The sequence below is a fragment of the Archocentrus centrarchus genome, unplaced genomic scaffold, assembly GCF_007364275.1.
Source record: "Archocentrus centrarchus isolate MPI-CPG fArcCen1 unplaced genomic scaffold, fArcCen1 scaffold_50_ctg1, whole genome shotgun sequence".
In the NCBI taxonomy this organism is placed as follows: domain Eukaryota; kingdom Metazoa; phylum Chordata; class Actinopteri; order Cichliformes; family Cichlidae; genus Archocentrus; species Archocentrus centrarchus.
In genome coordinates this window covers 423,772-437,190 of record NW_022060273.1, presented here as the reverse complement: position 1 = coordinate 437,190, position 13,419 = coordinate 423,772, and the positions used below count along the sequence as shown (strand labels likewise).

General features: G+C 41.4%; 1 protein-coding gene across 5 annotated transcripts in view; it reads left to right on the top strand.

Moving 5' to 3' along the window:
* ltbp1 (latent transforming growth factor beta binding protein 1) overlaps positions 1 to 13,419 on the top strand; it is a 163,781-nt gene that overhangs the window by 132,715 nt on the left and 17,647 nt on the right. For all 5 annotated transcript variants that reach the window (XM_030725227.1, XM_030725225.1, XM_030725226.1 and 2 more), the window contains 5 exons: positions 754 to 879; positions 4,691 to 4,810; positions 7,547 to 7,669; positions 11,432 to 11,557; positions 13,106 to 13,234. In XM_030725227.1, the coding sequence (XP_030581087.1) occupies positions 754 to 879; positions 4,691 to 4,810; positions 7,547 to 7,669; positions 11,432 to 11,557; positions 13,106 to 13,234 (624 nt within the window). The remainder of the gene's footprint in view (positions 1 to 753; positions 880 to 4,690; positions 4,811 to 7,546; positions 7,670 to 11,431; positions 11,558 to 13,105; positions 13,235 to 13,419) is intronic.

The window sequence follows — 13,419 nt, the reverse complement described above, 5'->3', positions numbered from 1 at the left end:
AATACTTTTGAGTCTCTGAAAATGTGTCTTTGAGTTTAATGCAGTATTTTTGTTAAACCCTTGAATTAAAAATTCTGCATTAATTAATTCTTGATTTAATATCCAGACAAAATAACAAAAATTGTGTCATTGTCCAAATACTTCTGACTGCATGTGTCTCTGTGCTGTGTGGATGGACTCTTGGTTATGGATAGTTTGAATACTGTGTAATTCTTTTTTCATATTAAGTGCTCGTCCACTTCTTCTTCTTAAAACTTGGTGAAACTACTCTAAGTATCGAACATGTCCAGTAACACATGTTCACTCAGAACTAACCCACATCGTAGCTCTCCGAGCTATGTGACACAAATCAGTTGTGCAGTAACTACATCGCTTACTGTCAAGGACATTTGCTGTGGTGCAAATTCACATCTCAACATTACCAACAATAAACTGAAAAGGATTTACTTTCAAAAGCGCCTCACAAGGATAGTTACAATGTAATATATTTATTTGAAAGACTTTCTTCATGAGATGCAGAGATTAGCTGTCAATAATCAGTGATATGGTTTTAATTCAGTCACCTGCTCTGCAGTCAGTTACTTTGTGGTAGATTTTGTGAACTTGTGGTGCTTTTTTATTAAGCTGTTAACTTGTGGTACATTAATGGTATGCTGTGGTTCCTTGAAGCTCTTTATAGTAAGTCGTGGGACACATTATTAGCTCTTAAAACTGCTGCTCCATTAGTGCTCTCCTGTCTCTCTTCTGGCCCAGAGGTAGATGAGTGCCAGATCAACCCTTATATTTGTGGCCACGGGATTTGTTACAACACAGCTGAGAGCTACATCTGCCACTGTGAAGAAGGATACCACCTGGATGATGCCCAAACCACCTGTGTAGGTAAGAAATGGACTAGCTCTTATATAGCGCTTTTCTACTCAGTATGAGCACTCAAAGCGCTATTACAACATGTTTACATTCACCCATTCACTCCCATTCATACAAGCACTTCCATGTTTTGCTAAGCTAAGTGCTTTTTTTAATTAACTATCATTCATACGCATTCATACTCCGACGGGACGGTCGGAGAGCAACTTGGGGTTAAGTATCTTGCCCAAGGATACATTGGCATGTAGCCTGGAGTAGCCAGGAATCGAACCGCTGACCTTCTGATCAGTAGGTGACCTGCTCTACCTACTGAGCTACAGCCACCCCCCTAATCTAATGGTCAGAGTTGGCTATTGAGGTCAAAGATCATTTTGTGCAGTTTGGACTCACTAAGAACAGGCTTTGTATGCAGTGTGTAATGGGAGCAAGAGCCACATGATTTTACCCAGAGCTTTTCTAAAGCTCACAGAATCAGTCTCCTGCAATTAAAGTATGATGTGTGAAATTAATAACCCAAGTCGAAAATATATAAACAGCAACAAACGGCTGTTTTCCCAACACCATTAATTTAGCATATGATCTGTTTTCAGCTTCCACATTACACTGTCCAAAAATGTAACCCTTGACATCACAGAAAAACATCGAGTCTGACTGGTCATGGGACTAAGGTGCAACCTACTAAAAGTGTCAGAAAAAAAGAAATCAAGTGAATTATCAGTGAAATCAAAGCAAGCACGATAGCATCAGAATTTTCTTTCCCTTTCAGTCGCCCCCTTTTTTTGGTTGATGACTGATAAAAATTGTGAGCTGTTGAATGTAAACTTTTTTGGCTTCTGAAGTCGGGTATGCCAGAAAGAAGTTTCAGAACCATTGCGTGGAAAGCTGGTGGAAATGTGCAGATTTGCTGGATTGCACCCCAGTGCCAAGAATCCTGAAAGGAACTGGTTCAAGAACCGGTTAATTTGATGGAAGAGAAGTCTGCGAATTATCATGGAATCAGCCTGGTTTACCGCCCGATTTTAATAGTAAATATAGTGTCTTTGTTAAACTGGCCCCAGTGCAGCATGAATATCTAAAATATATTTATCATATGCTGCAGCTCGCTCTGGAATAAACATTAGACAAAATTATCAGTGCACGGAGGAATATTTACTGTCAAATCAAATGTAACATCAAGCACTAGGACAGCATGTATGCTATGCACACCCATAACATCTGGCATTGGTCAGCACTCGGTCAAACTAGGCTCCGCTCGCTAACAAGTGCATTCTGATAGAATTCTGAGCCAGTGGAATCTTGGATGAGACCAGCGACCGCACTGTTACCAGCATGTGCACCACCCTCCTCCCTGTTTATTGGCCTTATTGGGATATGAATATGAGGCACTGTGTCATTACGTGGTTTCCTGCCATTTCAATGCAGCTCTCCCCACCCACCAAAATGATACTGAATTAGGGCTCAGAGGGCAAACAGGCCTGATGATTATTTCCCCATAGCTGCAATAAAATCTCTTCTCAGCTGCAGAGGATCAGATCATGACTTCTTTGAGAGGTTTACGTGCATGTGGATTTGCAGCCATGGTGTCTATTAATAAGATTAATACAAAATAGACTAAAAGAGAAATTTCATTTTTAGATGTCCTAGTAAAGAATCATTACACTGTGGTGAAAGGTTTTCTACAATACATATTTGACTGGTGAACCTGTCTACACTGCTACTTCTCATAGGGTGAAAACCTCCATTAAGTCTTTTTTTTTTTTTTTTTGGTCAGGGATCTTTTTGTTTGTTTTTCAACAATAAAGGTGCTGGTCATAAAATTAGAATATCATGAAAAAGTTGATTTATTTCAGTAATTCCATTCAAAAAACTTGTATATTATATTCATTCATTACACACGGACTGATATATTTCAAATGTTTGTTTCTTTTAATTTTGATGATTATAACTGACAACTAATGAAAACTCCAAATTCAGAATCTCAGAAAATTAGAATATTACAATACAAAAAAAGGATTTTTAGAAATGTTGGCCAACTGAAAAGTATGAACATGAAAACTATGAACATGTACAGCACTCAGTACTTAGTTGGGGCTCCTTTTGCCTGGATTACTGCAGCAATGCAACGTGGCATGGAGTCGATCAGTCTGTGGCACTGCTCAGGTGTTATGAGAGCCCAGGTTGCTCTGATAGTGGCCTTCAGCTCATCTGAATTGTTGGGTCTGGTGTATCACATCTTCGTCTTCACAATAGCCCATAGATTTTTCTATGGGGTTAAAGGTCAGGCGAGTTTGCTGGCCAATTAAGAACAGGGATACCACAGTCCTTAAAGCAGGTACTGGTGGCTTTGGCACTGTGTGCAGGTGATAAGTCCTGTTGGAAAATGAAGTCTGCATCTCCATAAAGTTGGTCAGCAGCAGGAAGCATGAAGTGCTCTAAAACAAGGACTGCGACAGCTGAAACCCATGTCTGCATACGTCTGTGTGTGGTGGTTCTTGAAGCACTGACTCCAGCTGCAGTCCACTCTTTGTGAATCTCCCCCACGTTTTTGAATGGCTTTTGTTCCACAATCCTCTCCAGGGTGCAGTTATCCCTGTTGTTGGACACTTTTTTCTACCACATCTTTTCCTTCCCTTCGCCTCTCTATTAATGTGCTTGTACACAGAGCTTTGTGAACAGCCAGCCTCTTTAGCAATGACCTTTGTGTCTCGCCCTCCTTGTGCGAGGTGTCAATGTTCATCTTTTGGACAGCTGTCAAGTCAGCAGTCTTCCCCATGATTGTGTAGCCTACAGAACTAGACTGAGAGACCATTTAAAGGCCTTTGCAGGTGTTTGGAGTTAATTAGCTGATTAGAGTGTGGCACCAGGTGTCTTCAATATTGAACCTTTTCACAATATTCTAATTTTCTGAGATCCTGAATTTGGGGTTTTCATCAGTTATAATCATCAAAATTAAAAGAAACAAACATTTGAAATATATCAGTCAGTGTGTAATGAATGAATATAATATACAAGTTTCACTTTTTGAATGGAATTACTGAAATAAATCAACTTTTTCATGATATTCTAATTTTATGACCAGCACCTGTATGTATTGGAAGATCATATCAATGTGATTTTTAAATACCCTGGGATATACAGTAGCCCACGCCTAAGATCCATGTTTATTCAAGTCCAACAGTCTCAGTCTTTTAGCTCTGTTTTTGGTCTCTACCAGTTCCCAATTCACGAGTTGCTCTTTAACTGTCTGAGGTCCAAGTCACCTTCCATAACGACCCCAACTCTAACCATAATTCTAACTCTCGGCAATCAGAATATGTTCTTTGTTAATTAAATTATTCTTAGCTACTGTGAAATAAAGAAAATAATAATTCTAAATGACAAAAACTAGATACATTTCCACCCCAAATAGTCTGTTTTGGCTTTCATAAAAATATAGCATTAGGGTTGTCACTTATGACTTAGATCTCAGTGTTCACAGTTAAACTGTGTTCACCAGCTCATTTATGTCTGTCTGCTGTGTGGTGTTGAGCGGGTGGTGTTCTGCAGCTTTTTAAGGCTGTTGGTGTGGAAAATATGACATTATAAAAACAGGTTTAGTGATTCAGAGTTAGAAAAGTCACTCTTTTCAGTAAAGCTGGTGAACTATCTGGATCCCAAACAACAAACAGACACACAGTGGAGCATTCAGCAGCTAAAGAGCTGGTAGAGACCAAAACCAGAGCTAAAACAAAAATGAATACTGAATAAACATTTTTGAATAAAGCTACACATTAAATAAATGATCTCTATTGCATTGCTTTTGTCAACTCTGTTTTCTTCTCAGATATCGATGAATGTGAAAACAGGCTAGTGTGTCCTTCTGGAATCTGCTTCAATGAGCCGGGGGGTTACACCTGTGGCTCCTGTCCTCAAGGCTTCTTAGGCCAGGGAGGCGAGTGTGTAGGTAGGTCTTTACACTCGCAGTATGTGCATGTCTATGTTTTTGGACCTTACTGCAATGTTAGGCTTCAAAGTTGCTTTACCTAAAAATGTGGCTAAACTAAGAATTTCTTTGGTTGTACCTGAAGGGCGTAAAACATTACTGTACAATATGAGGAAAATATTAACAGTGCACTAATGTCATAATGAGACTGAAATCACTGACAAGTACCAAGATTTAAGTGACACTAGCATTTCTTCATTTTCTGCTAAGTGCAGAGTAAAACTTGTGTTACTAGTTTTCAGATGAATCCAGAGAGATAGCGACACTCATCAGTTTTAGATGGTAGCAACTTAGTGAACAATAATAATTTTTTATTTATTTGTGTACATATACATGTAGTAATTCCAGCTGACAGGCTGCGGGGGGAAAAAAAGAGAGAGATAATGGGGAGAAGAAAGAAAAAGGGGACAGAGCACCACTAAACTAACCAAAACAATTCAAATGCTGCAACAACGAAAGAAGGAAAAAAGGCAACATACCAAAAAAAGCACTGGAAACCTGGAAAAATAACTATGCGGATAAGGCACAATAATAAATTAATATATATTATAACATAATAACAATAATAAAAGTGTGAGTATCTAAAGTAATAACTAAATATGAAAGGTTTAACTTTTCTTTTTTCTTTAGGCTTTGTTGTTCTTTCTTTTTTAACTTTGATTAAATTATTTGATCATAAGGTTAAAATATTGTATTTTGTTTAAGGTAAACCTTGGCAAAACTATGTGTGAAAATGTCTATGATTATTAAAAAAACCCCAAAACAATAGAAATCAGTTTTAATGTGTAACAACTTTCTGCATAAGCCACTATGGTATGATCCAAATACAGAAAAGAGTACATTTTTCACAAGCAGATAGAAAAGTAGATTTCCCTTGTGTGTTAAAGGTACAGTAACATCGTAGAGAACACCCTGTGCTGGTGTATGTCTAATACCTGTCTGTGGTGTCCAATCGTTTTTTAAAATTAATTTTAGTGTAACTTTCTCTGAATAGTTAGCTTACATCTTAGCCTCATGGTGTGCGTGTCTGGCTGTCAACACACGGTCTAACAGACCCAGAAAACAGATGCTAAATAATATACCCTACCAGTCGAGCAATAAAATTACAAACCACTCCAGATTATTCACAGTACGGTCCCACACTTTCCTGGAAATGCTATTATTTCTAGCAGAAACCAAAGGTGTGCCCATCTCTCCTCTTTCAGTGCTTTGCCACTCCTGTATGCCATGTGACATGGGGTTAGATGTGAGGTTTTTACTCACCATGTCAGGCAGGCCAAGCCACTGTGGGGGTGGCAGAGAATGGTGATGGCAGCAAGAGGAAATAATTAGGCTATGCCACACAGTCCTTCATAGAAGTTAAACCATTTACCTTACAGTATAAAGCAGCTTGAGGTGATTGTTGTCGTGGTTTGGTGCTATGTATATAAAATTGAATTGAAACTGAATGTTTGCATGAGACTGCAATTTTTACTCCTCAGAAATCAGCTTATAACAACGGAGTTCTTCGGCAGTCACTTTCTGTAGTTATGGTGATACTGTTGATAACATTTTCAGGGGAGAAGTTGCTTGCTTAAATCAGCAAGCATCAGGGAGTGAAAAAAATTAGTAACTGAGTTTTTTTTTTAATCAGTTGGTTTACAGCGATTTAGTGTTTTGATATGATTTATAATGGGATTCTTGTCCATAGCACTAACACACAAAGCTAATGTCATCTCAGGGTGCTTAATATTTTAAAGTGTAGAACCCAATGTTCAGACAGTCCCCTATGAACAGGAAATTGGTGAAAGTGTGGAGGAAGAACTCGCTCTTAACAGGAAGAGTCCGCCAGCAGATCCAGGCTCAGGGAGCAGCAGCCATCTGAAAAGACAAAAAAAGGGAGCATAGAGAGACCACGAACAACAAAAATGACAAAATATATAAAAGTTAATCACATGCAAAGTGGCATATAAATGAAGGGAGTGAGAAGAGTGGGAATGGAGAAGAAGTGCTTAATACATCAGGGGACGTCGCTCAGCAGAAAGCACGTGTTGCAGGCTCATCTGATCTAGCTTTAACTATAAGCTTTATCAAAAAGAAAGTGTCAATCCAGTGTTAAACGTAGAGAAGGTGTATGTCCCCTGAGCTCAAACTGGGAGCTGCTTCTACAGGAGAGAGGCCCGACAGCTGAAGGCTTTGCCTCCCATTGTACTTTATCTAGGAACCACAAATAACCTGCATTCTGAGAGCAAAGTGCTCTACTGGGATAATATGGTCTTTAAGATGTGGTGAGGCCTGATCATTCAGGACTGTGTATGCTGAGTCCGTGTGCAAAGTGTGAATATAACTATTAGAGCTGATGGACCAAGCTACACAAATAAGTCATAAATTTTGCTTCAGTATGCTGAAGAGCCACAGTCACTGAGCTGTTGGGCAGTACTCTGTGGTGGTTATAGAATTTTTTAATAACTACACACATCAAGGGTCATTAACAGAAGTTTAGATCAGTTTTGTGTAACACACACTGTTTTCACTGCATACGAGAAAACACTGCAGTGAGTCGGTCTTAAGCACCTTGTTCATTATTGTTTACAGCTTGTCTTTACAGCAGTTCGCTTACATATTAATTAACTGAGAGAAGAACTCAGCGCACTGTTTATCTGCTGTGTGAGAAATCCATAGTTTAAACTTTGCATTCTGTTGTTGGTGTTGTTTCAGATATAGATGAGTGCCAGGATCAGAGAGTCTGTGTCAGAGGCCACTGCCAGAATACCGAAGGCTCCTTTATCTGTGTGTGTGGACCAGGCTTCAGAGTGTCGCCAGCTAGAGACCAGTGTGATGGTATGATATATGCACTATATGGACCCACCTACACATTCCACCCACAGGAGTGAGCCATGGAAACTCACAACATGAAGATCTCGGTGCACAGGTTTTATATATAAAGGATATTATCGTCGTACCATCTGTCTGTCCATCCCTCCACCCAGGCATTCTGTCCATGAGGTTTTTACCTTTCCTGTCTATACACTACAAAACCACAAAGAGTTGCACCATGAAATTTGGTAAATATTATTTAATCTTCAAAGATGTGAAACACGATATTGTCTGTCTGTTCTTCCGTCCGGGCAAAATAGTTTTACGGAAGGACACATGGGGGTGGCTGTAGCTCAGTAGGTAGAGCGGGTCACCTACTGATCAGAAGGTCAGCGGTTCGATTCCTGGTTACTCCAGGCTACATGCCAATGTATCCTTGGGCAAGATACTTAACCCCAAGTTGCTCTCCGACCGTCCCGTCGGAGTATGAATGTGTGTGAGTGTTAGCTAATTAAAAAGCACTTACCGTATTTTTCGGACTATACGTCGCTCCGGAGTATAGGTCGCACCAGCCAAAAAATGCATAATAAAGAAGAAAAAAACATATATAGGTCGCACTGGACTATAAGTCGCACTTTTTTTGGGGAAGGGGGGTTGATATAATCCGAGACCCAGAGCAGAAATTCCATCTTGAACGGCAATTTAAAATAATAATGGATTAAAGAACAGGACGAACACGGTTACGCCTACGTTATGCTAACGTAACACATTCAGGTACATGACGCACAACGAACACGTGTTCGGTATGTTAACGTAACATTAAGTTATTCAGATAACCATAGCATAAAGAACATACTAACAAGTTAACCAAACCATCAATCCATTGAATTCTTCATCCTCGGTGTCACTTCTAAACAATTCCGTACACTCCGTAGACGAAGCGCCGCTTCCTCTTCTGTGTCGCGTTAGTCAGACTCGTCGTCAGCTGCAGTTCCAATTATTCCAGCCTTTCTGAATCCCAACAGGATGGTTTGTCACTGAAGCCCATGTTTTCTTGATCCATCCAATGACTTCCAGGAAAGTTGGGTGGCGCATTCTCCCAGTTGCCGTTAAGCTGTGCTCTCCGTCCATCATCCACTGCGCCCACAGGTTACGCAAGACTGCCTTAAAGCTGCAGTTCACGGAGATGTCAAGTGGCTGGAGTATTTTGGTTCATGTGTTATAAATGTCACATATACGTCGCTCCGGAGTATAGGTCGCACCCCCAGCCAAACTATGAAAAAAAGTGCAACTTATACTCCGGAAAATACGGTAGCTTAGTAAACATGGAAGTGCTTGTATGAATGGGTGTGCATGGGTGAATGTAAACAAGTTGTATAAGCGCTTTGAGTGCTCTGACTGAGTAGAAAAGCGCTATATAAGAACTAGTCCATTTACCATTTACACATGATGTCTGCTGAAGGGTTTTCTGTTATGAAATGGATCTTTAATGTTATCAAGACTTCTAAATTAATTTAATATTTTCATTAATGGTGGGAGGATATCCCATCAGTTATCCTGATGTTGATGCCAGCTGAATAAATTCAGTGAAGACGAAGGGAACAGAGGACTTGACTGAACAGCCTTGATCTGGGAAACACGGAAGGCGTTGTTGATCTGCATGTGCTTGGGTAACCTCAGACGAACAGCCACAGGATTCATAACAAAGAGGATTTGAAATGGTCCAGTGAAGCGGTGCAACAGTTTCTTAGATTCTGTGTGCAGTTAGATATTTTTAGTGGAAAGCCAAACCTTTTGACTTGGGGGTGCAGGTTGATGCAGGTACTCTGTGGCAATCTGCCCGACACCTGTTTTGCTTGGCAGTCCCGAGCAATGCCGCCTGGGTGGCCCTCCACAGGCGGAGGCAACGGTGGAGGTGCTGTTGGACAGACGGCAGAAAGAGCTCGCCTTCCTGCTATGGGAAGATTTCAAATGGTGAGAGACTGGTGGCAGCAGATTGTGAGGGAGTTGTGAGTATACGCGTCCCATGCAGGTTGAGAACTCCAGGTGGTCTGGTGAGAGGATGCCACACACCAGAGCTGCTTCCGGTTCCTGGTTCAATTCAATTTCATTTATATAGTGCCAAATCACAACAGTCGCCTCAAGGCTACTGAGACCATGTCTTGAGGAATTCCCAGACAAAGTCTTTGAAGGAAGGTTACGGTTTGATTTCTGCCTGGGTGGCAAGTAAATTTTGCTTTGCATCCTCAGTGCATTACCAGTGATCTTATAGTTGATGGAACATACAGTTGATTGGCAGGAGCACCTCCAGAATATGGCTCATCTTGATGAGCAGTTTAGACCAGGTACTTTAGGTCTAATGAGAGCGTCCCAGCCACACAGGAGGAAGCTAAGATGGTGTTGTTTTCTGCGGGGAATCATAACTGGAGGGAAAGGACAATCCGGTTTGATGTTATGTGAATCAGTCTGGTAAGAGATGGCAAAGTTAAAGCAAGTGAGGAACAGGACCCATCTTGCTTGGCATGAGTTTAACCTTTTAGCTCTTTGGAGGTAAGCCAGGTTCTTGTGATATGTCAAGATGATGAATGGTTTCTCTGCTCCCTCAAGCCAGTGTCTCCACTCTTCTAATGCCAGCTTGACAGCGAGCAGCTCCCAATCTCCAACACTGTAGCTATGCTCTGCCAGGAAAGGAAAACAAGAGAAGAAAGCACAAGGATGCATTTTATCATTCTGACATTGAGAAAAGACAGCTCCTACCCTGGAGGCATCCGTCTCCACGAGGAACTGGAGAGTGGGATCAGGCTTTGTGGAGGGAAACTGCTTCTTCAGGAAGGTGAAGGTCTGTTGCATGGTAAAGTCCCTCTGGAAAAAGGTGCTTGGGAGAGGTGAGAGAGGTTAGCGGAGCAACAATCCTGCTGTAAGTTAGAATGAATCTGTGATAAAAGTTAGCTAAGGTACCTAAGAAGCACTGGAGCTGCTTACGGGAGGAGGGGGACTGGCCAGTCCACCGCTGCTTGGACATTGGTGGGATCCGCTTTCATCTGCCCCTTCTCCATGATGAAACCCAGGAATGACACTGATTCAACATCAAATTCACATTATTCTCCTTTCACAAAGAGTCTGTTCTCGAGTAGTCTTTGAAGTACCTGATGGACATGATGTTGTTGATCAGTAAGGGTTTTTTTGAGAACATGAGGATGTCCCTGACATAGATGAACACTAAGTAGTTTAGGAAGTCCCACAGCGCCTGGAACACCGCTGTTGTGTTGGTGAGGCCGAAAGGCAGGACCGTGTATTGGGTGTTGAAAGCTGTCTTCCACTCATTTTCCATGTGGATGTGGACCAGGTGGTAAGTGTTTTGGAGATCTAGTTTTGAGAACATTTTGGCTCCCTGGAACAATTCGACAAGTCTTATGGGCAATGAGGTGGGAGAGAGAGAATGAGGCCTTTTTGGAAAATTTCAGCTAAGGTTGGCTCCTCGGGAGGGCAGAGAGGCACGGGAAAGGAGTCGCCTTCTGAAACGAGCTGTCAGTAAACAAACACAGACACACAGATAGTGGAGAGAGTGAGAGCATGTCAGAGAAGGAGGAAGACAGGAAATGGTAGGCCATGACATTCATAAGTATGAATTCATTATTTCATTACTCCCTTAGGGAAAATTCATGGAAAATTAATGTAGTGCAATGCTCATCAGTATATTAAAGTTAACTCAACCTATGTATGTATTTCAATTTCACTAAATAACAGTTTAAGTTGAACAACCTGTGTTGTGTATTATTGTTCTAGATGTGAATGAGTGTATAGAGGAGGCCAGACCATGTAAGGAAGTGGGCGAGTGCGTCAACAACCTGGGCTCCTACACCTGTACCTGCCCACAGGGGTACCGCCAGATCAATGGCACCAGCTGCAGAGGTAAGCTGCTTCTTTAACCCCTTAACTGGCAAGGGCCCGGTGACGGGCCGTTTGTAGTCCCTTTTATATGGCAGGCTAGACCCTCCCATTTTTATTGACACGTCATTCGGCCAATCATGTAACTGGCTGCACCAAATCACCTGACAAAGCTACGTGACGCCCTCTGAGTATTATTGGCTCTGGGAAACCCATTTCTTAACATTATTGGCCAAATGAGGTGTCAGTCAAAATGGGCGGGTCTAGCCTGCCATATAAATGCACTTCATTCGGCCCGCGGACCAGACGCAGCCGATTAATAGGCTATGAAATGGGTTTTTCAGAGCCAATAATAACCAGAAGGCGTTATGTAGTTTTTGTCAGGTGATTTTTTTGCTGCCAGTTAAGGGGTTAAAGGTAGTGTGTTAAATCTCACCACTAGATGTCAATAGGTAGCAGACTACAGTCAACTGAATTCTGCTTTCTTACCCCTCCTGATTCAAGTGCAGAATCCTAGCTATGATGGGCATTGCAGGACAAACAACTTTGGCTGCTGTGCCTCTGTAGTGAGTGTAGACTGTCAGTCCACTGTTTACCTCAGCTGCCAATATTTTTCCATGTCTGTTTACTCTGAAGAAGGCTGTAAAACTTTGTGACGGGAGTCCAGTACAAGTCGATGAGTCAGTAAGGCTCACTTCTGTCTGATGACAGAGCTTCTCTGATGAGGCGAGTTGTTGAGGATATCCTGAACTTCTCTGTCAGTTAGTGCTGCTGTTTTGCCGATGTTAGCTGCTGTTAGTGAAACTTTCCTTGAAGTGGATGTGATATTGTTGGACTCAGAGACTTAGCGAATAAACTCTCATATGATATAAGAATGTAATGCAACTTTTTATCAGTGGGAAAGTGCGATTTTAGGAAACTTGAGCCTAACATTATTTGGCATAATGTTAGCTTGTAACCAGCTGTTGTTGTTGTTTAGCTGACTCGTCAGCTGTCTGGAGACGGGAGGGTCACATGTCTAATCTGCTGACAGTGAGTAATTGTGAGATATCGGGAATAAATCAGCAGGTTTATGCGTGTTTTCGTGTGTTAGAGCCCTGACTTCAGTTCAGGAGATGAGGTGAGGAGGAAGAGTATCACATTTTATCCAGATGCCCGTCATGTTGTCTCTTTTCTTCACATTTCACTTCTTTAATGAACAGGACCACTTCTCAGATGATAAAACATCAGTATGATCCTTCATATCTTCATTCAGAAGGTGCAGACATGAATTTAAATTTGCCTGCATGACTTCTCTTCTCTGCTGCCTTTGGCATACTACGCATATGGCCGGTCTCTAGCCACATATATAAAACACAATTATGTGTCCATCTTGGCTACTGTTTTCAAGATGGTGGGACAATATGGCGGTTTCCACAAACCGGCGTCTGCTTACGTTTATGATGATGCATTAATTTGTTGGATGATGTAATTACACACTAAAGAATGTAAATTTATGAGTTTCAGGTGTTACTGTGTTGAATACCATGACACACACACACTTTTCTCCATTCACTCCATGTGTTGTCCCAGATGTTGATGAGTGTGCAGATGATGCAGAGCTCTGTTCCCCTCATGGCAAGTGTCTCAACACAGAAGGCTCCTATCTGTGTGTGTGCGACAGTGGATTCACTGCTAGCCTCGACACACCGTCCTGTGACGGTAAGATGCAACGGCACTGACAAGACACACACACACGAGATTTAAACTTGCTTTTTCCAAACATACATATGTTTAACAATATGACTGTTAATTTCCATATAAATGCCTGAATGTAATTTTCCCATGTAAGAAGTTGAGAATAAATTCCCTTGTTAACCTCGTTATGAACCAGAATTAAATGTCTC